Source organism: Ptiloglossa arizonensis, chromosome 9 (genome assembly GCF_051014685.1).
Source record: "Ptiloglossa arizonensis isolate GNS036 chromosome 9, iyPtiAriz1_principal, whole genome shotgun sequence".
NCBI lineage: Eukaryota > Metazoa > Arthropoda > Insecta > Hymenoptera > Colletidae > Ptiloglossa > Ptiloglossa arizonensis.
The window spans coordinates 10,444,405-10,467,880 of NC_135056.1; the positions used below are offsets into that span (position 1 = coordinate 10,444,405).

The 23,476-nt window shown below is 41.6% G+C and overlaps 1 protein-coding gene across 2 annotated transcripts in view; it reads left to right on the plus strand.

Moving 5' to 3' along the window:
• Tfap-2 (transcription factor AP-2) overlaps positions 1–23,476 on the plus strand; it is a 135,396-nt gene that overhangs the window by 62,580 nt on the left and 49,340 nt on the right. For both annotated transcript variants that reach the window (XM_076319875.1, XM_076319876.1), the window contains exons 2-4: positions 560–937; positions 20,125–20,331; positions 21,687–21,738. In XM_076319875.1, the coding sequence (XP_076175990.1) occupies positions 560–937; positions 20,125–20,331; positions 21,687–21,738 (637 nt within the window). The remainder of the gene's footprint in view (positions 1–559; positions 938–20,124; positions 20,332–21,686; positions 21,739–23,476) is intronic.

A 23,476-nucleotide genomic window follows, 5' to 3' on the forward strand; every position in this document is an offset into this window, starting at 1 on the left:
CAGCAAACGTCCAGTAAAAGTAGTGGCGCACTGGCTTCGAAAAAGCATGTCCATAGTACCACAAACGCGCTGCAGTCATGGCCAATCGGCTTGCGCATCCGACCACATTCTTCCAATCGGACCATTTTTGCCATTCTGCCGTTTCTGGTAGCGCGAACAAGTTTGTTTCGAGCCAGTGTACACATGTATATCGCATACCTTTACCATACAGGCTGCAATTATTTTACTCTAATAACGTGCCCTGAAAAACTCCACGAACCTGATTTCCCGAACAAGTATAAAGTTACGGATAATGGTTCGCGACCGTCCACACTGTAACAATATTTAAAGCAACGATCGTGGCTTTCGTTTACGGTACTTACCCCCCTCTAATCTCCCAATAACGATGTACCACTGTTTACTATATTTATTATAAAATTTACTCTTGCGCTAACGCGAACAATCGCGCGATTCTCACGAGAAGCATCGACGCTCGACGATTCGAAATTGATGAGTATCTAAACCCAGGTACGGTCACGATCAAATACTAATCGAGAAATATGTTTTGTTCCGTTGACAGGACCGTTTGACTGGTCACGGGGGTATTTCCTCGCTGGGCGGTGGAAACTCCTCGCCGTATTCCGGCGCCCATCACCACGGTCACAGAGGCAATGGAAACGGCAGCGGGATGCCCCATCACGGGGGTGCCTCCTTGCCCACCGCCTCGGACTTCCAACCCCCGTACTTTCCACCCCCGTTCCCCTCGCACCATCACGCGCCAGCGAGTCCCCAACACCCGGGCCTCGGCCAGCCGCAACATCTCGACTACCTCGTCGGCGATCCCTACACGCAGACGCTCAACACGTTGCATCAACATCACTACAACCACCTGAGCGCCGCCGTCACGGCTGGCCAAAGGAGCGGTGACCTCAGAAGGGATGCCGAGGGTATCCATGTGGTGAGTAATTACCTCGAGTCGCTTCGAGCCTTTATCGCTACTTAACTCTCTTTGCTCGGTGTACGATTGTACACCTGCCCGGTCCGTGGACACTGTACTTATATTTCATATATATTATATTTGACACTGTGGACGCTGTTATTATATTTGCATTACCGAACGGTGTGTCACGGAACGATAGAGTCACTTTGCAAAATAGCGGTACGGAAAGTTTGATAAATGTTGGAAAAGAATTTCTATGTTTTGAGTTATACGAGAAAGTGTAAAAATTAATGTTACGCTTGAGTTTATTTCATACGCATTTTTTCTTTTTTTTATGTATAAATAAGACGGAGTAAGGAAATAAAATAGTTCGCGTGAGATTTTGTGAAAATCGACAACTTGCTCGGAGTGTACACCTGCAGGGGTGTGGAAAATGTCAATCGTACGATGTGTTTGATAGTAGAACAAGGACGAGAAGAAAAATATATAAAGATTTAAAAAAAATTTTTTTTTAATAGGTTTTCCTGAGACGTAACATTTCGGTTAATCCACGGTAGACTATAAACGAACCATTTCGTCTATGCAAGTAGAGTCAACGAATTAGTAACCGTAAGGTACTTATTGCACAGCTCGATGAATTATAAAAGATCCCTGCAGCGAGAGAACGCTGGTGTAGCCTTCTCTCCCACCAAGTATCCTCGGAGATTCGATTTCCCTTTCAATTACTTCACAGTGGCATTTCCATACTATTCCAGTTGAAATCACATAACCTTATTCTTTTCTTTAATTTATAACATCCGTAGGAGATGTCAAAGAACTAGATATTGCTAAATATCGGCCTCGTTTGTCGATCGAGTCTAGAGATATTAAATGCTGGAATTCACATTCTTTGGTAATAGCTCGGGTTTTGCTATTTTTTCATAGTCTTACCTTTTTTCGAACGAGACAAAGTCAGTTAAAGTAAGAGTCAGAAGTATTTTTTCAAGTGGTAAGAACCTGCATAAAACAAAGAATATTTGACACACGAATATCCTTTACCCAACAATTGATTTTTGTATCGTTTTTCTCAAATTCACGATCACTTGTTTTATTTACCAATTACGGTTTGACTTGGTCCCATTAAAAACATCCTCGAATCGAACTATTTAAATTTATACCGCAATAAAGGCGTCGCTCTTTAATGAAATATAAAATCATGATAAAATACGCACCATCTTTAATAACGAGTAACATTTTATTACGTTAATGGGTTATTAACGTGCACCTCGCAATAAATTTTATTGCCTCTTCGTCATTGCATTCATTACTACTGTACAGTTAATACGCATTAAAGATTACTATTTGCAGCGTATTCTTTCATCATTCTCGTTCCTGCGTTACGAGAAACAAATTTCGCTTAATTTTATTAGAGTCGAGGGTCGTAATCGGGACAAATCCTCGACCGACAGAATTGTGGTTAAGATAACCTACATTGTTCTTTCAAAGCGCTTTACACGATTCATTGTGCCAGTAGTCTATTTTAAAACATCGTACATCGCGTCCTACTTACACCTATGTAGAGGACATCCGGAGAATTTTTTACCGGTAGTAAAATTTATTTTGATATAAATGACGCGTGACTTTTAATACACTGTAACTTCTTCTAACCTCTTTCGTAACACATTATGAAAAAGAAAAGTATTATGTTCGGTAATAACTTACTTGGTCTTTCCAACCTAAAATATTCTCAAATTTTGGCTAATAAAATTATTTTACGCCATTATGGTATTTTGCTAAAAATATGTGTTTATAAAAGCTGTCTGTTATTTGTCGTGTTACACTGTACGCTGTACAAGTGTCTCGATATTAATAGATAGTTCTGCGCGTCAGTGTCTTATTTATAGAATACGTTGTAACTTTCAAAAATAATTTCGTTCGATGAGAAAATTTTTTTCTCGGCTTACAAAGTGTAATAGCACCTCTTGTATCCGAACATCCATTATTCAAATACTTTGCTCTCCAGACGCAATTTATATCGTTACTCGCGTAATTTAGTTGCCAAAAGATGTTTGAATATTTTAAGAAATTGTCAATTTCGAACCTTATCGATTTTCGCGATAATAAATATACGACTTTTTTGTCAAACGATATACACTATTATCCATGCGATATATCTGCGTCTCGCAGTTTTAGAGAAGCTTCGGTTTAATCATGCGGGTGATGTTTATCGAGTCAAAATTGCTTTGACCTACATGTGGGCCAATAGTCTACGAACGTAAACTATTGTTCGAAAATTTCATTCTTCGAACACTTATGTCTCTTGTGATTTACAAAACAAATGATTTTCTTCTTTAACGAACACAAAACGTAGGTATAGAAAATAGACGTCAACTTTCAAAAACGATAATTCGACATTTATCGAACGACCCACTGCATTCTTAGAACGCAGAATATACAGAAAATAGACAAATCAATTTTGACGTAACAATAATTTCGTATATATTGGAATACTCCGCTGTACCTTTGAATGCAACGTACCGTCAATAAATAAACGTCAATTTTGAAAAAAAAAATAATTTGGTACCAGACGCTCCGTTCTATTTTCGGATACAAAGTATACGAAAAAAACACATCAATTTCGAGAAAACAATAATTCAATATTCACGAAACGAAGATATATCGCGCAATGAACAACTCGCCCCACTACCCCGTGGAAATTAAACAGCAACCATCCGTATTAAAATACCCACAATTTTGAGAAAACAACCATACTCATCGGACGAAGACACGTGGAGCAACGTAAAACTCACCCCCCACTCCCCGGTCGTGAAATTGAAAAGGCAACGGTCGGTCGGTATTACGAGACAAAAGCGACCACGAGCCGATCCGTGACGTCGCGAGACGAAGCGACAATCGTCCCCGCGACGCGAGCTAACCGAGGTAGATCGCGGATGCACGGTACTCGGCGGAGCCCTCTTATCGTCCGTGAGGACTTTACGCGTAAAATCGAAGCGCGCGGAGATCCGGTCACGTGCACGTCCGGCTACCTCATTAGAAAAGTACGCGGCGTGTTATTTGTAGGACGAACCGCTGGCGGCCAATAGCGGCGCGAGGGGAGGGAAGGGTGGTAGGTGGAGACGGAGGGATACGTAATAACGGGTGGTATCGATCTATTAGACGTATCGCGGCCAATAAGTCCGGGCCGTGACATCGGTGATTGCGATCGTTGATCCCTACGCGGAGCACGCGAACTCTCGCCGCCGCCGCCGCCGCCGCTGCGGCGATGCGCGCGACATTTGCATTTGCCACGGTTCTGCTTGCCTGTCCCCGTGTAATAAGGAGGGCTGCCCCGGCCGTGCAGAGATTAGCGTAACTCGAAAGAAACACGGGCGCGCCTCGTCTCGTAGCGGCGCGCAGAAGAAGTACCCGTGGCCGAAGAAGGAAGTCGAAGACGAACCGAACCGAGAAGAGTTTTGTTCACCCGTTGCTCGGATCGATTTTTCAACAACGCGAGAACGGGGAATCACGGTTTCTTGCTCGTTCGTCGCTCGATTCCGTTCTGGAATTACCCACGGGTCGCCCGGTGTACACGTTCGAGTACGCGGAGGGAAACCTCGGTTAAATACTTACAGCGGGTTTTTGTTTGCAGAGGTGCCAGGAGAATATTGTTTGTACTAGCGGGACCGGTGAAAGAGCTCGGACCGTACGGACAGGGACAGGGTATCCTCGCGCTGTTGTCGTAGATTCGTTTATACTTTCGGACGTGTTTGAAGAAATGTACTTAACTGCGAGGGAACAAAGGCGACGCCTATGCGCGGCGGTCGAATGTCGAAGATTTGGAGATCTCGTGTAGAAGGCTTCGGTTTACTTCGAACGATTGTCCTAGATTTGTTTGTAGCTTCGACAGTGTTCGAAGAAATTTCATTGTGGGGAAAGATAGATGGCGTCTATGCGTGGCGTTCGAACGTAGAAGATTTAAAGATTCGATGCAATGGGTGTTTTAAAACTGAGCTGGTAAATTACTTTTTTGTCTCCGATGAAAATTATTTCGTAAGGGTCGGAGAGGAAGAAAGATCTTGGCGAAGAGGATGAAAGTGTACGAAAGATTTACGAGGCATCTATTATTTAGAAAAATATTATTGGGTTGTTCGGAAAGTCATTTCGTTTTCTTTTAGTGAAAATGAAACACGATTTTTTTAGAGCGTACAAACATTTATACATTAAAGTATAAGTTACATGGATATTCGACATCAGAGTCGTAAGATGTTAAGGAGAAGCGAAGATCTTGGGGAAGAAGACGAAAAAGTACGGACTATTTGCAAAACGTCTATTGTTTGCAGTCAAATTTTCAGTACCTTTCAGTGTCTAATTCGATGACAAACTAATGGACGAAAAGAGAGTGTACACTCTTCCGGGGGTCTTTGCATTCGAAATAAACGCCTGCCGAGTTTCGTGCGCTCATGGGTCGCGTTACGGTCACACAACACCAGACACACCACCTATTTAAGGGACAACTTTAGACCTCTAATAACGCTCACGGTAATAGTATTTGCGGTCCACCTTACACCAATAGCTTTTATGGGAATATCACCCTAATTACAACGACGTGACACACGTCGTACACCGCTCCGTGGATTATGTTTTGGGCGGTTTCCAGAGGTGTCGTGTAACGTTTGGCAAAAAAGACTAGGTTCGACGAAATTCGACACGCGAACGAAGAATGCGTTTGGTTTCGCACAGCTCGAAACTGGCCAGAAGAGAAAAGGCGGGTTTGCTTTAAAGCATCTGTCCGCGCCATATGCAGTTTCGTGTTGCGAGCCGTCCCCGTGTCGAAAATTGTTTATTTCGAGATTCACCCCGTAAAATGGCTACTCCAAGCGTTCGTCGGGGTCCCGAACGTTAAAGAACGTCTGGAACGTTAGGTTGCTTCGTTTCGTATTACCGTTACACGTGTAGTACGCGACGAACGATTAATGCAATCCCATCGATTTGTAACGTATTGTAATTCGTTTAGCGGAGAATTATCGATTCGGTACGAGCGGTGATAGATTTTCGTTGGAAAATACTCAGCGATTAATTATTCGTACGCGATACGATCGAAATATGGTATATCTTTTGCAGCGAGGATGAAACATTTTTAAGATACAAAATGAATAAACGTAGGGAACTTTTCTGGCTGAGTTGGCTCGTATTTTTTTAAATTACCAGAGTAGATGGTTAAACGAGTCTTTCGTAGCGCGGATGAAAAATTTTAAAGCTACAAAATGAAAGTGGGAAACTTTTCTGGCCGCGTTGGCTCGCATTTTCGAAAACGATCAGAGTCAAGGGTGGATGAAAAACATTGTGATATCGCGTGTATTTCTAGATTAGAACGAAGCGTTGTAAGAGAAACTCGGCTTTAAAGTGCTTTGCCATTTTATGAGATTGCGATATCGATTATTTCGAACGGTACCTACCCCTCGTACCCTATCCCGGTCTGCCCAAAGCGCATTCTTCGAAGGAGGGTGGCCGATCTTGTTCTCAATGAAATCTTACACCGATGCGTACTCTCGGTTTATGAAATATCGAACAAATCCCTCGAATACTTTTGCAATCCACCTTGGCGAATCGCGTTTACGTTCCAGCGTAACAAAAACTCGTTTAAACGAATCGATCGAATCGTTATATTTCTATCGAATCCGACAACTCCTCGAATATCGTTATTACAGCCCCCAAAATCTTGATAAATTACACAATACTTTCGTATAATTCTTTACGTAATTATGTATACACGTACGGTACAATATCTTTGAAATATTTTTCAAATATTATCGCGGATACAATATCTTTGAAATGTTTTTCAAATATTATCGCGGGTACATTTTTGAAATATTTTTCAAATATTATCGCGGGTACGATGTACGACGAAATATTCCTAGTCGTCGATCTATCGGCGAGATAATTAACGAGAAATTAATTCCGTACCGTCGAACGAGCACAATTGCCCGAGACACGTCGATACACTTCGTAGCATTCGTGGAATTTGTTTCTTAACGGTGCTCGACGTTGTTATTGGAAACGATTGTCTCGCGGGGAAAGCACGTGCTGCGTCCTGCAGAGCGATTCAATTCATCGAAATTTTCGTCGCAAAGCCGCGAAACGGACGCGAAACGCGCAGTTTCGGCACAGTTCCGCGTTTCCCGAGGTTCGTCGAGAACCTTTCGGTCTACCGGAAGACAAAATAGTTAGACGCGGGACACGAAGTCTTGAGCTTCGTGCCCGAACTACGCGCAATAATGGCGTCTTGCATAGTTGATCGTAGTTAGGAAACTTGGCGCTACGGCTATGCGTCGACTCTTACCACCCTTAGAGTTTTCGGTTCGGTGACTATGGTAACAATATCGAGAACGACAACGATGCGAGACACATTTCGGTGGCCGCCAAGAGGACGAGCAATTTTGGTACATCGGATACGATTAAATACGATATTCAATGGAAATCCCGAGAGACGCGACTGGTCGCTGTTTTCGATGATACGATGACGATTCAACGATGCTCGAAAAATTTATAGACGTTTTCTACGCTTCAAAAGTGAAAAGAGAGTCCCATTAGATACGACTCTGCGTATCTTTCGTTTCTGTGTATACTCGGGATGTATTGTAACGCGGTCTATTAAAAGAGAAGCAAAGAGCACGTGCTTTTTTTAAAATAGAACAGCACCCACCGATTGGGTTTTCGACTTTCTTCCAGTACGTGAAATTTGAAAATAAATACAAAGTGTGTAAGTAACGATCTTCGACCGAACTATGACGTGTATAGATAAAGGGAAAGGTTGAGATTTCAGATCGAAAAGAAGTATCTATACTCTGAACAACGTCTCCTATTAATTATTGTATATCGTGCAAACGAATTAACACGATTCTTTTACTAATTCAAAAATAAATTACACAAAACGATGCAAGTTGTGTACCTCTCAACGTGATCGAATTATCGAATACAAATAGAAGTAGAATTTCAAGAAAATTCTCTCTCGTTAGGTTTCGTCAAATTTCGCGCAACGATGTTTGGTTTACAAACATTTTCCATAATCTAAACACCGGATCTAATCGCTATTGTCTCTCTCGAGTGCTCGGCTTTTAATCCTTTCCCGTTAGGAAAGTCGAGCAACAATGACGCAGATTTTGCGAATCTAAGATCCCTTCGCGGGACAGGCTGTCGCAAATTGTACTCTCTCGAGCATAAATATGGGATCGTGAAGGGATCCAGACGAGATACTGTAATTCGGTATGAAACGCGTGGGGTAGGGTACGAGGAAGAACGAGGCTCCTCGTTTTCGAGGATAAAGCTATTGGAATCGGTCGATCCACTTGGCTGATTATTGGCATTGTCGTCTCTTTTTCGGAAGCGTATCATCGTTTCGTCTTGCTTCTTCCCGGGACTCTTTCGATTCGTGAAGTACGTAACTACGCACGATCTCGTGTATCGATACCTTGATTGCAAACGTTGATTTACATTGTCCTTGAACAGTAGAAGTAGATAATTCAGGAACACGAGAAACATCGTACCTGATACAAGAATTCGTAGCAATGCAACAAAGATCGTAATCGAAGAGACTCATTGAGTGCATAATTTCTCCGTAGAAAGCAAAACGTATCATCGACGAGGCATTGAATATCGTGTCATTTTTAAATTTAACAATATTCAGCACAAGATTAACTCACGAAACGACGATTCACCGGATCTTGTCATATTTTTATAAACTCAAACTTGTACACTTTTGTCGCGAAATCTTTCGAATAGAATTAAAGAGTAAAATATTTCAAGAAATACACTGCCCGAATCAAGATGCAATTTCGCTGTATTCTAGAAAATCTGTACACTTCAGCGGCGTTACGCTGTTTATGAATTCATTGTTTCGCAAGGTTTTCTCTATAAAAAATACAATCAAACGGATCTTCCTAGGCGCGTTTGCCTTCGTTTTCCCGTCAGTTATCATATTGTTGTTCAATTCGATCGTTGCATGATGCAACGTCAGTCGTTATTAGCAGCCGGAACAACGTTCATTAATCGTTTCTCCGCGAGCACTGTGATTATCGATTACACGCCGATCAAATATTACCTTGGCCAGTTGGGCAAACACGTCCACTCGTGTTGCAGTTTCTTCGTTGCATTTTCCCATCGTTCAAAGCCGAAGCTTTTTCGCGTCACGTGGAGCGGGCTAACTGGGAACGCTGAGCGGAGAAACCGCTTACCCCTTTTACGTATCTCTAACACCGTCTTAAGGATTGCAATGCTTAGCATATTTCCGTCAAAGTAAACGTCTCTGGCATCTACCCCGGGAAATGCCAAAGGTCAGCCGAAAATTTAATAAGTAAATTACTGGAGGGAGGCCGGCGAACGAAGCTACAAGGGGATAGTTTATTTTCGAAGTATCGGATCGAATCGAAGTTTTACGAACGAACCGAATTACGAATCGATCCGTCCGTGACCGATTCGATTTCGAACACCTCTAACCGTAACGAGAAATATTTATCGCGCGAAACGTTCGATGGAATTGTTGCAAAATTGAACGTAGTTTTCCTTTTCGATCGAGACTGGAAAAATTCTGTCGTTCTTCGCGTGAAATGTTTGCAATGGAAATATATCGATATTTTGATTATTTCCGAGTAACATAGAGGTCTGATCTTTACGAAATTTCAACGTCGATTGCACGTAGAAAAAAAATTCAACGTTCGCTCCGTTTACACAAAATTTCCTTTTCTCTTCGATCGAAAATATTCCAAGATTTTCTCATGGGTGCCGTGACTTTCGTTGCTTGAAAAATGTTGCATAAACCAAAACGGATAATCCGTCAGGGGAACAAGATGGATGACCAATTACTTCCTACCGAAATCACGATGTCGTTTTTTTAAATCACGATTGCTGTACGCGGTTCAGCGTTGCCACGATGAAAAGTAAATCCTGTTAACGAGCACGAACTTTTTATCTTTACGTGCATTGCATCATTTGCCAGATTGTTGACATTATATTTCAGAATTTATGGTTCGCTTTCTTTTAAATGTTCATAATATTCTGGAGCTCGTTTATCTCCCCGTACGCTTTCGTTCGACGCAATCCGAGCTTCGTGGTTATCGGTGTCGACGTTTTTAGTTTACAATACACTTTCCTTTCCGAAACGTTGTTGCGTAAGATCCATTTTTAATTTTTCGAGGCCGGACGACAAATAACGGAACGAACGAATTCTTATTCGACGAACCAAGATCCGATTATTTAACCCAAATCCAAATATTGTACATTCGAACGAATTTAAAACGTTTAATATAATCGAAAATTGTTCTCCAAAGCTTTCCAAGGCGATCTTCACCGATAGCAATAGCTGTCAAACTTGGATTTAATTCCAGTATTGTTCGTACCGCACCGACGACGAGCATGATTCAAAGTCAAGGCTCACTTCACCGGCTCGAAACTTCACGAATCACCTACTATATGCGCAGACAGTTGCAACATTCGCTTCGACCACTTAACATAAATTTTTGGTAGCTATTAGCATACACCAAATCCGGCACAGACAAGTTTTGTTCGAAATGGAAATAAGAAATTTGAAATAACATTCCAATCTTTTATTTTCCTCTATGTTACTTGGAAATAGTCGAAATACTGATTTATTTGAAACAATATAGATATTTTAAATGATATTTCAAACAACAGCATTTTCATTCACGTGTGAAGATTTATTTGATCGTCTAAAAATTTTGCAACTCTTTCGCAACTAGAAAGTTAACAATTTTTAACGAAACGTACAGTAGTTTGTTTCGCTCGAGTCCGGCGTATACTCGTATAAAACAGAGTATCACGAATGTATTTGCTCTGTCGATGAACATCTTCGATTTATGACGCTCCGTAAACAATTGACTCGTTTCTCGAGAAATCGTTCTGTTTCGTGATTCGAGCCATGGACAATAAACCGGGAAAAACCCTTGAATACCCGATTCGCGGTTTTTCCCGCTTATCACGAGCAAGTGTCGAGTGTATTGCGCACGTGGAAGCGACGGAACTTTCACGCGGACCTAATATTACTTTCGTAAGAAACTTGCAGCGATCACCGACGACAACCTACACGTTACAACAGAATATTTTCGGTTCTCTTCTTTCTCTGTCTCTCTTTCTGTTTCTCCTCTCTCTCTCTCGTATCTCCGTCCCTCGTCTCTTTGTCTTTCGTGCTTCTATCTCGGCCTCTTTGCCTCCGTCTTTCTCCCTCTCCCTCTCTATCTTTATATTTCTCTCTTCCCCTCTCTGTCTTTATATTTCTTTCTCTCCTTCCCTCTCTGTCTTTATATTTCTCCCTCTCCCTCTCTGTCTTTATATTTCTTTCTCTCTTTCCCTCTCTGTCTCTATATTCCTCTCTCTCTCTCCCTCTCCTTCGCGATTTTTGACGGCCACTGAGACGCAAATATTTATTCAACCACGTAACGTATTCTCCGCGAAAAGTTGCACAACCGATTGTGTCCGATTAACATTACAACACAGGGGTGATGGTTGCGCAAGAGGAAACAGCGTCGTGGCCAGGACTCGTTATTGTCGATCTAGAGGACTCGCCGCCGATATCCGACGCGGTTCCATAAGCCATTTATCAGTATCGATACGCCGCGGAGCCGACGTGACTTCACTTCGGTGCAGCGTTTAACGAGAGAAAGGCGATCACATTTCATCTCATTAGTCGACTGGCACGGTTACATCAATTTATAACTAACACGGCCCGACGATAGATTCTAGTAGCCGGCCAACGCCGTTAATTAGCGCCCGTTTCCATTTCTTTGGCCGTGTGAAAGTCTGGGACTCGAAACTCGCCGCGACATCGTGCGTTGCTTCTTGGCACTGATAACACCGCTTACTCGAAAACAATCATTCTTTTCTCATTTCGGATTTCTCGAAACGTTCTTTCGTTCGACTGCGCGCTCAAAGTTTTGTTAAAAAACCTCCCGAATGCGCGAAACGCCCGTTTTTAACTTTAATTCGTGCAACGAGCGAATGAAAAATATGCAAGGGCATTCGTTCTTTTCTATAATAATAGCTTCGATCGTGGACGAACGACACGTTACGAGAACAATTGAAAAATATTGAAAAAGGATTGAGAAATACCCGAGAAATACACCATTGTTAAAACGAATACGAAAGGCAGGTACTCGTTACAATGTTCGTTTGTCGAGCGGAAATTAGCTGTCGTATGGCGAATGAAGGTACACCTTTTAAATTCGTTTTGAAATCGTACCGATTTGGTATCTGAAAATTTGTATCGTTAAGGGATCGACGATCGCGAAACTCGATTAAACGGATTGTCGCGGAACCGATGGAGGTGGAAATATACCGCTTCGTACGATTGAAAGAGCTGTAAGTTACGAAGTTTGTTCGCGCAATAAGAAGGGAATTGATATTTTCTTACCCGCGTAGCTATCAATGTCAAGAAGTTACACGACAAGCCGTGAAATTCTCGACACGCGATCGCTTAAATTTGACGACTCCGTGACCCTAATCACCCCCCACCCCCGTTAGAATCCGACCGAATAATTCTTCATCCGCGAAGCGTGAACGCGGAACCGTGCGCGCTATCGATCACATCGAACTCGTCGGGCATATTTCTCTGATCAGGAACGATGGCGCGTCGTCTTCGCGGTTTTTGCAACGATATACGGGCGCGATAACCTCCGCCTCGTAAAATGAAAATACGTAGAGGAACGGATGTGTGTTTGTGCCGCGTTAAACGGCGCGACTTTTTGTCCCGTTTAACGTTGGATAGGCTCGTAAAAATGTTTAACTACGTTTACATGTTAATACCGTCGGGCTGTGAAAACGGACAGTGTAAGATTTTGTAATTGAAGATCACGGATTCAGTAAAGGGGTCACGATTTTTGCATAATTATCGCGAGCCTTGTACCGAGCATAACTCGACGATTTTTCTTGCTTCGTGAATGTACAAGGTGTTTCTGAAATATTGGTAAGAACTCGAAACGGTTGGTCATTTCGAATACTCGAAAAAGAAGAAATTATCTCGATGTTGCGATCAAGAATTTTCGTGGTGAGAGTTTAAGACACTTTTCTCTCTTTTCGAGCGTTTGCAAATTCGATTTGGAATTCGTCGAGCATGGACACCAACTCCGTGCGAGTAATCGACGATAAAAGTAATCGTCTTGTAAATCTTGAACGCGTATCGATACAAGTAGTTTTTTCTTAGATATTCAGTTTTCGCACAAGAGATGGTCGCTCGAGTGGTCGATGCTATAAACAACCGAAGAAAAAAAAACATGGTAATTAACTCGTTGAGTCAACTACTATTTATGAAAGGTATTTCATCGATCGTCGATATATTGTGTGTAAAACTTTTCTCATTATTTTTTCCCGTTATTTTATTTTTTGTGGATAAAAAAAACCGTATAAGTATCTTCGAGACGATTAACTTCCACGATGTTTTTCTTCCCACTTACGATCTTTACGAGTATGAAGTTCCAACCGCGATTAATTTTAACTCGACAATGTCTCTACGATTTTCGAAACGCTCTGCACAGACGACGCAAGATCTTAAAATTGAAATTTGAAATTGAAAAGTTGCGTCTGTGAATTTATATTGCTGCGTTGTACGTCGATCTCGAGACGTTTTCGAGCGTACTGGTGCTTATTCTGCACTCGAGAGAGGAGAACAAGGTGACGAAAGGCGAGTGGCTCGAATCGAGATAATTAATCCGTCGTGGAACGACGTTTAATAGAATTTTCGTTTCGGTTCTCGCGTTGTACTCGTCTCGCGAGAATAGAGAAGAAAGCAGTCTCCGTTTCAGAGCTTGATATTTTCGTAGTTTCCATCGTCTTTTAGAAACGGTAAGGTATCGCGGCAATCTAGAATACTCGTAACGGAGAAAACGATTACAATGGAGCGAACAATCTGGCAAGGAAATCGGAGAAACGTGCGCGGAGATTTCTTCTCGATGCAGGAACCTCGAGGATCGCATAGGAAAGATATATGACAATAATGGCAAGGGCTCGTAATATAACCGTATTTGTGGCACAACCGACTCTCAGTCTGGATAAAATCTCCAGTTTTTCTCCTCGGATGTGATTAAGATTCCAAACGTATGTCTACCTTGTGTTTCAATTCTTAGAACACTGGCTTGCTTCTTTTTCTATCTACGCACGGTTTCCTTACATAAGATTGACACGAACGCTCGCACGCCTATAAATCCTGATGATAATCAAATCGTTCATTAAAATACAACAACGTTCGCGCTGGAACGATCGAGAAGCAATTATAACGATTCAACGACTAAATTCGTAACGTTTGTAATTTTTACATTTTATCCGGCCGATTAAAATTGTTTACCAATCCGTGCCACTTGCACGATTTGTATTTACAACGAAACATCGGACAATTTTCAGAGGAGATCGCGTCGACGGAGACATTCAAATAGACGTGCACGATGAATCTCGTAACATCGAGATGTACTGTTTCACTTCTTCTTTCTGTGTTCGTACGGGGTGCACTAAAACTTATGTTCGCAACTTCAGAATACAACGCATCGAAATAAGAAAGAAAGTTTATACGTACACCCCCGTTTAAAAGTATCAGCATACTTGTCGAGAGTTAATCTCGAAACTATTGTAAACTTATCGATAAACTCAAAGGTATATTTCCTCGGTTGATATTTTACATTGAAAGAAAAGTAGGTGAATGCGTTACCTTTGAGATGGGCAAACAATCGAAATCTTTTCTCATGAAACGATAGTTGGAATCGTTAAAAGTAATATAAAAAAAGCGACGTTGAAAAAATTGTACTGTCGACAAAAATATGACGTCTACAGTGAAAACTGTATTTTTCTCGAAGCAGTTTTCACTCCTTTTTTTACGAAAAATACAGGCTGTCCCAATACTTGTGTTAGTGTATGTTCGGTACGACCGTGTTTTCGAATTACACTTGTTTTTATATTGTACCAGTTGTCCGACTATCTCCACAGAAATTGTTCGAAGTGGACACCGTTAGCTCGAATACACGCTTCTAAACGTCTTATCGTAGATTTCCTTGTCCGTTCAAAAGTACAAGGTATTGTTCGAATTCGCTGACAACTCTCTCGAATACGCCAGTCAGAGTACCTCGACGTTATCTACTCGTGTGTTGTGAACCAAAGGCTTTAGCTACCCCTGCAAATAGAAATTCAGAGGATTTAAGTCTGCCGATCGAGATGGCCGGTTAATTGGCTCCCCACGAGCAATCCATATTTATTTGAGAAGATCGTACACGAGACAAGAAACGTTACCTATAAACAGTCGAACGAAGAGATCGATTTATTAGAACAATTACTGGAAAACAAAAACGTCTCTAATTGGGAAACAAGGTCATATCGGACGTACGATTATGCAAACATTTATTCTTACTTTGGTACGCTAAATTCGCCTCTGAAGTTGTGTCCACACATGGGACACCCTGTATATCGACGTAGAATTCTACACTTTAGAAGTTTGTAAATTTCCTCAATGATTACGCGATATGTAAGTTTTATAATATTCTTCGTCTTGATCCTTGGAAAGAATTTTTTTTTTGTCCCAAGAAGGGGGTAATTTTACGTGAAAAGAATGAATCGAATTTAACGTAGGATTAAATTCGTTCGTTCGAGGCTTTGTTTTCGAGAGAATCGAGTTCGAATACGCGTGCACTTAATTATGTTGCGGTCGATCGAATATCGGTGCAGATCGCTATTTACTTTCCCGTGTATAATCGTATCGACACTGTACCGTGTGCACTTGTTACCAGTTTCCATTGATCCGTCACAACGATAAGGTACAGTAATCGAGAATACGTGCATTGGAAGTGCGCGTTGGTAACGCATCTGCCGCATAAATTAAGAAAAAATTATTTTTTCGTACGAAAGGAATTTCTTTTCGTTTTTAATTTAATTCGGAGAGCGTGGCAGTGTACACGGCACCGCTGATCAGCATTTTCAACAATTTCTGCATTGATAAAGGAAACTTGCACATTACGTGTCTTATTTTCATTTATAAATTCTCTCTAAGCAGACAGAGATGGATGTACACAATATTGATAAGAAATCAACATTACGTACGATATTAATGCTATTTGTAAATGGCATACGATCCGTGTCGTGATTCCGCGCAAACGCGACATAATTAAGCGCACGCGTATTCGAAGAATAATCAAAGTTGATTTTCTCGAAAACAAACCCTCGATGGGACAAATTTCATTCTATCTATTCGATTTATTTTATCAAACCCTTCTTGATCGTACCATCGATACCGAGACACCTGTACACTATTTTTCAAAATAAATTTTATTCTATATTTTCAATTATTTTATCACACAGAATCATCCCCTTCCGATCGTGTCTTCCATACGATCAACCATATATTTAAGAAAATTTCCTCGAAACGCACTGTGTCGAAACAAATTTTATTCTATAGTTTCAATTATTTTATCACACAGAATCAATCCCTTTCGATCGTGTCTTCCATACGATCGCCCATATATTAAAAAAAAAGATTTCATCGTAACTGCACATCAGACCCGCGAACGATTCCGCGGCAATTTCGGGTGAAAACGCGAGAACATGTTCGCGCCGCGGCACGGAATTATAATAAACCGCGCGTCGTGGCGAAACGCGTCTCGATTTTCATCGTTTTCGAGTTTCCAATCCGTACATCCTGCTAGAACGCTGATTGCAATAATTTACACAACGATGATATAACCGCTTACTCGTACGCCGTGTAATAAATGCGATCCGCGCTAATAATCAAATATTTATGAACAATATACCGATCGTTTACAGCTTCGCCGGGCACGAATTATAAAATCAATTTTGCCCCGGCCCATTCTCGATGAATGAACGCTTCCCGATGGTGCACGGGAAATGATTTACGTAATCACCCGGCGATACCGGATTTACCAAGTTTTTAATTGCTGCTAATTTCTGGCGTTAACCCCGCGCGGTTTGCTTCTGCGCGATCATAGCTGCGCTCGATCTTTATTTATACCGGCGCTGAATTAACCCGATGTCAACGTACGAATTTATGGTCGATCGTTGGAATCGTTTCGTGCCACGGTGCGGTTTCCTGCACGAAAATTGCATGCAAAAGTGGACCCCTCGCCTCACCTCTTCACGCTACACGGACGCTTTCGCAACGCGGTTTAAAGACTTTTACGAATTCTCGAGGATCTAAGCACCAACGAGATGACAAAATCTTCCGTCTTTCCATCCGCGAGCTGTGTTATTGCATTACGTGCCTACCGCGCGATTGTATCAACAATTCGAGCTATCGTCGAGTCATCGAGTCATCGACGTTCCACGTGAGAACTGGGTTCTCCTTTCGACCTGTTGCTCTCCGACCATATTTTTTCCCCCACCGCTTTTCTCGATTTTCGCGCCATTGTTACCCGGAAGGAATAAAATTTGCGAAACGACGCTCGATGATATTACAGACGGAGTATGAAAATATTTTAAATTAAATATTTCAACGACGAGCCACGTGTTTCCGTGGAATCGAAGAAAGTTTAAAGAAATATAGTTTCACCGGGACTTGCGGAAGAGGTGACTCGATAATTCATTTCTAAGCTCTAGAAGCTATGATCGAGTAGACTAATTTCATGTACCAGTTATCTCTCTGAGAAGCAAATACATTGGGAAAAGTAAACTGCATCGAACAAATTTAATCAACGGATGTTCAAAATGACCCTCTAAAGGCGAACTATACTCAACTATAGAGTTCAAAGAGCGAAGAGTCTCTCGAAATCGGTATCGATTCTACGCAGAGATTCTATTAGATTGTTCGGAAAGTTATTTCGTTTTCCAAAGTGGAGAATGTATAATTTAATAAAATGTTTATACACTCTAAAAAAATCGTGTTTCGTTTCCCCAAAAAAATAAAAAAACGAAATGACTTTCCGAACAACCCAATAATATTATACTTTCATTGGAACGAATATTGAAAAATAAGACTATGTCGATGAGCTTTGAAAATAATCTTAAAAATTCGAATAAAGGATTAATATCCAGATGCAAAGTTTCGCAATATTCTAAAGTTTCCATCCTCGTTTAAAAATTAATTACAATGTACAGTATTTCCTCAGAGTCGAGCAGAAACTGTACCGATATTAACGAAACGAAACAACCGAAATTAATAAAACTTGGCGAGAATCACGATCCAATTCTTCGACTAATAAAGCACGGTAGCTTTCGCGTAGACGAAGGAACGGGCAAAGACCGACTCGACGGTAGTAAAATTAAGATTGAAAATGGCTACGTTTCTTGGTACCTAAGCGAACGTAAACATCGTAGAGACGATCCCTCCCGTGAGAGCCACCAATTATTGTTAACGTCAGAATTCTATTCAGCCTATAATCGAGAGGATTTTTCTCCCGTATTCGCTAGCAGTCTTTGACCACAGGCACCGACCTACGACCTTTACCTGTTTACCACTTATCGCGGGCTGCAGACTCCTCGCGATGCAAAATTAATGCGTGCTTCTCATTCGCATCGCATTAGAAGTTGAAGAGGAAGTTGAATTAGGTACCCGGCGCGGTACTAACAAGCCTTAAGACCTCGATTACGGTGACGTTAACTACAATATTTACACGAAGAGTAGTGGTTTTTACGTGTCCACGATTCATGTACTTCCTGACAGCGGCCTGTTCGGATTTACTGAAAAATTAATTACACCGTGATCGTTTCGACGCACGTAAACGCTTCTATTGAACGTGGAAGTTTCGCAACGGTGGGCAATCGAATCAACATGGAAATATTTCACACGTATATACGCCGCGGCTGTTTATTAATAAGCTTTTTCCCCGCTGGCCATTGAAATTCAGAGTATTTTAACATTACTCGTTACCGTGTGCTTAGACGGTTAGTGTCTTTGTAACATTTACGAGAACCACGAGGGCGATTACAATTTCAAATGAGTGTTTTCATACATTTTTTTTAAATATTCACGAGGCTCGTTACCTACGCGCGCACGTGGAAATCTGGTCGGGTAAATTTATGAAACTGGAAAATATAAAACGTGTCCGCGGTTTTAATGTTTAAACTTTGTCGCCCGTATATTCTATGGAATTGAGTAAGAAAACAAACGTTGTGCAACCATAGATCGTTTGAAGCTTTATTAACAAATTGTAACGAAAGTACGGAATAGAAAAGAGACAGTACTGTATAATAGATCGTGGACAATATTTACACTTGATTTATTTATACAAGCAGGGTTTACTATTTAAGGTGGTCGTTAATTAACACTCCGTTTGAAAATGTCTACCGTTCTTGATAATAGTCAGTGATTGACAGCGATCAGAAGTCGAGTTCGTGACTGTGCAAATTTCAATTCAACGATTTAAATCTCTTGGGCATAATGGGTTAAGAAATGTTCCAACTTTTTAATACCTTGATACGCACGGTGGGATATTATTCGACCCCCTTGAAAAATGAAAATGATTCGACCCAAGTCACGAGGTGGGACTGTTAATGTCCCACCTCGTAATTAAATACCTAATATACAACTGTACCTCAAAGTGTTGAGGCAAAACGTTCGCGAACGAAATTGAACAAATTACCCCTGGAACGTGCTCGGATATGATAAAAACTCGATCGAAAGTGCCTTTGTAACGCGGCCAGAGGCGGTTATTCTTCGACCGATACAATATCCATAAATAATATCATTAACCGAATAAACGTAAAGAAAAAAGATAAATTTCAAAAGTTTCACTTACAAGTTGTTATAAAACCAAGTAGTGACCCTACATGGTAAACTGTAGGTGTGACCCCGTATTTTAAGAACACATCGATGAAGGGTAGATCGAATTGAAGCCAGAGGCCATCATTCGACCGATATAATATTCCGTAAATAATATGGTTACCCCAATGAACCTTAAAAAAGAAGATAAATTATAAAAGTTTCATTCAAAACTCGTTACGAAACAAGTAGTGACCTTACACGGTAAGCGCACCCGTATTTTAAGAATACCTGCAATGTCGATAAAGGGTAGACTTAGCCAGAAGTTAAATTATTCCACGGTTAATTTCGTTAAAACGAATAAATTAGGTATGAAAAAAAAAAGATGAATTTCAAGAGACTCGTTCAAAAGTTGTTACGAACGAAGTAGCGCCCTCATATGGTAAACAACACTCTGCACGCGAAGAATACCCGTATCGTCGATGAAGGGTAAATCGAGCCAAAACTAACGTTGTATTTTTTCTATGAATTTCAGACGAATATGCATGCGTCGTTTCCGTACGACGGCGGGCGCAGTAGTGGCGGAGGCGGCGGCGGAGGTGGTGGTGGGGGCGGTGGCGGAAGGGGCGTCGAATATGGCGCCGTTCGTCGTCCCGACGCCCTCCTACCACCCCCGGGCCTGGACCAGACCGACCTCGTTCTCCACAGCAGCCTCGTAGACGACCCCCAGGTGAGCGACGATGTACGTAATCGCCAAGCATTTTCTCTATTACCATTCTACCGTTGCTTTTAATCGAATCGCGTCACGAAGGAAAGTGCCACCCAGGCCTGTGAGAACTTTTCGCGAAGGATTTCAATCCCTTCGGGTCATCCCATATGTGATGCAACTTTTACCCAAAAAATAGGTACACGTTTGGTATACATAGAGAGAACTCGTGTAATCTCGCAATACGAACAAATTTATTGGGATTTTCTTGAAGAAATTTGAACTTCGTTGCGAGAGGGGAACGTTGTTCAGAGGGGAGAAACACTTTATCACGTATTCTTGCACGTTCACACGTCTACAAAATGTTAATCAACCAGCAAAACAAGTTCGAGTATTTTACTTTACGCAAGACTGGTTATCGTAAAATTACATCGAACCGAATTGATACTTCTGTTGATCAATCGTTGTAAAAGTGTTATTGAAAACACGTTGGTATTAATTAATGAATCGGCTTTATTCGAACTATCGCAAGAATTAGCTGTACTACGAAAATCCCCGAGTTTCCTGTACAAGACTAGATGGAAACTTTCCTGCTGCGTCACGGCAGAGTTTGACTTTTCTTGTTTCAATTTACTTATTTCATCGATAAGAAAAAAACAAAACAAAATACCAAAGTTCACTCCTCGATCTAACAATAATACACGAGTGTCTTTGAAAGTGATCGTGACCATATGTATATTTCCTACGGTTTCTCTGCAGAAGAAATAATATAAATAGCGTTCCATTACTTATGGGATGACCTAATGATTTATGAAAATTATCCTCTCAAAAACATTGTCACATCGTTGCCCGAAATTAGGAACAAAGCGTTACCGACGTTACGCCTTTGATTTCGATTCGATTTTAAGCAATACCCATTCCTTCGTTACATAAGCGACTGTTATTTCTGCTCGTCGATATTTCATTGTTCTTTAGATAAATACGGAAGTAACGTTCAATATTATTCTCGTGTACGCTAAGCTGTTAAACGATAATTAACGACCGTGTCCAATACGCGTTAAATTAACGCGCGAACATCGTTGTTCGTATCAGAAGCTAAATTCTGCAGACTTCTATCGATCGTATAAATCAACGGACATTTCTCGTTCGACGTCTCCGGAAATCGATCGTACAATTCTACCCAAAAATCGAGAAAAATATTTCCATTCCGAGAGCACAATTTAAATCACTGAAGAAAAATTACCAAATTACAAAATCATTGAAAAGTCGAACGCGTTCGATCTTCCGAAAGAAGATATATTTCCACCGTCGCTTCGTCAAATCGAGAAACACGCGTTTCGTGTCCCGATGGAGGCATTTGCATTAACAAGTCCCGTGTCTTCCGCTTTCAGAACACAAACGTGGACGATGGAGGGTTCATGAACGATCTGCCACTCCTGAAAAGTAAGTAATCCGTAACCCATTGCATTGCGTTCCCGTAATTTCCGCTCGCTGGAAATTTTCGTCTTCGTAACGAGGAAACTTGCCTCGTGGCCGATCGTTTCATCGTGGCACCTGTTCGCCGCGGCTCGTTAACGAAACCGTCCTCCGCTCGAAATCGCGCGCGGGTTTTGTCCGTTGGTCGTCCACAGGAGGATTTGGTACGCCGAGGCTTTCTCGCGTCTCAATTCGTATCGACTTTCCTCGATTCGTAACTCCGAATTACCGATGACGTTGCACCGCGTCGAACGCCATCGTGATCCCTCGAATCGAAATTTATACGATCCTGTAGAGGAGAGGGGAAGGGAGGGGGCACGGACGAGGGGGAATTTACGCCGCGTGAAAGCGCAAAACGGAATCGTCGTCGGGGGATAAACACGCGCAAACCACCGACCATAATCCCCGCAGTATAAAATGTCCGCCGCGCGACCGGAAATATAAAATAGCCGTACCGGCAACTTGTCGCTCTTAATTAGAATTTATCTCTCCCTCTGTGTGTCGTATCGGCTGCTCCTCCGTGAACGAGGCTAGGGAGGTGGGAGGGAGGGAGGGGGGCTCCAGCATCGACGGAAAGGCAAAAAGGCGGATGGCCTTCGTTCGCTGGCCACTTTTAAACCGCGACTCTAACGGTCGTAATTGCCACCACGGAAAAAATGGCTCGCGAACGACGAGCGTTGAAGTCTCCGGCCGATCGGGCCGAGCGTTGAAATCCCAGATCGGTGACCGATTTTTCCGCTGGACCGACGCCGTATTGCGCGATACGTTCGAGCGACGAAAACGGACAGAAATAGCGTAACATCGAGGCGAATTGGATCATTCTCTGTTTCGTGATCGAAGAAAATTATTACAATCGTTACGGAGGTAATTTTATTACAAATTCGTAAGTAGTGCCCGTTTCACTCGAACGTTAGCGATACAAAGGAAAAAGGAAATTTTCTTTTTCTGTGAACGAAGGAAACTCAAAGTTTCTCTGAAAAGAAACCGAAAGTTTCGTAACTAAACCTTTGGAAACGATCGAAGAGAATATCGTTCAAGCGAGGTCAACGCTACTTGATACCTAGATCGCAAATATTGGGTCGTTCGGAAAGTCATTTCGTTTTTCAAAATGGGGAATGTATAATTTAATAAAATGTTTATACATTTTTAAAAAATCGTGTTTCATTTTCACCGAAAAAACGAAATGACTTTCCGAACAATCCAATATATTGTCCCTTGTCCCTTCTTATCGATTCTGAGAATACAATTGTCGCTATTGGCCACGGATGAGAGACCTATAGAGGTCGAAATTTGAAAAACACTCTTCGCATGCGCGTATTTTTTGTGATCTTTCAGCGTGGTGTACACATTTATTAATTTCTAACGAAATCATGAGAACTCTACCGAAAAAGATTTATGAACGTTGTAACGAGCGTGTCGGAGTAAGAAATAAGATCATTGCAATTTATCTTCATGATTGGTAATTACCCTTTTATTCTGCCTTATTAACCAAAGATTCAATCTTCGTAGAGAAAAGTAAAACAAAACGGTAGGAAGATATTAATCTTGTTTGAAGTTATTTGCCGTTGAACACAATACAGGTGTTATCTGAAGAGCTACATCTCCCTGTAACGAAACTGGTTGTTCGGAATCGTTTTTCAATCGCGGATAAACATCAGCGTATACTGCACCTTTCGCTTTATTTATCCTATTTCTTTTCGGCTAT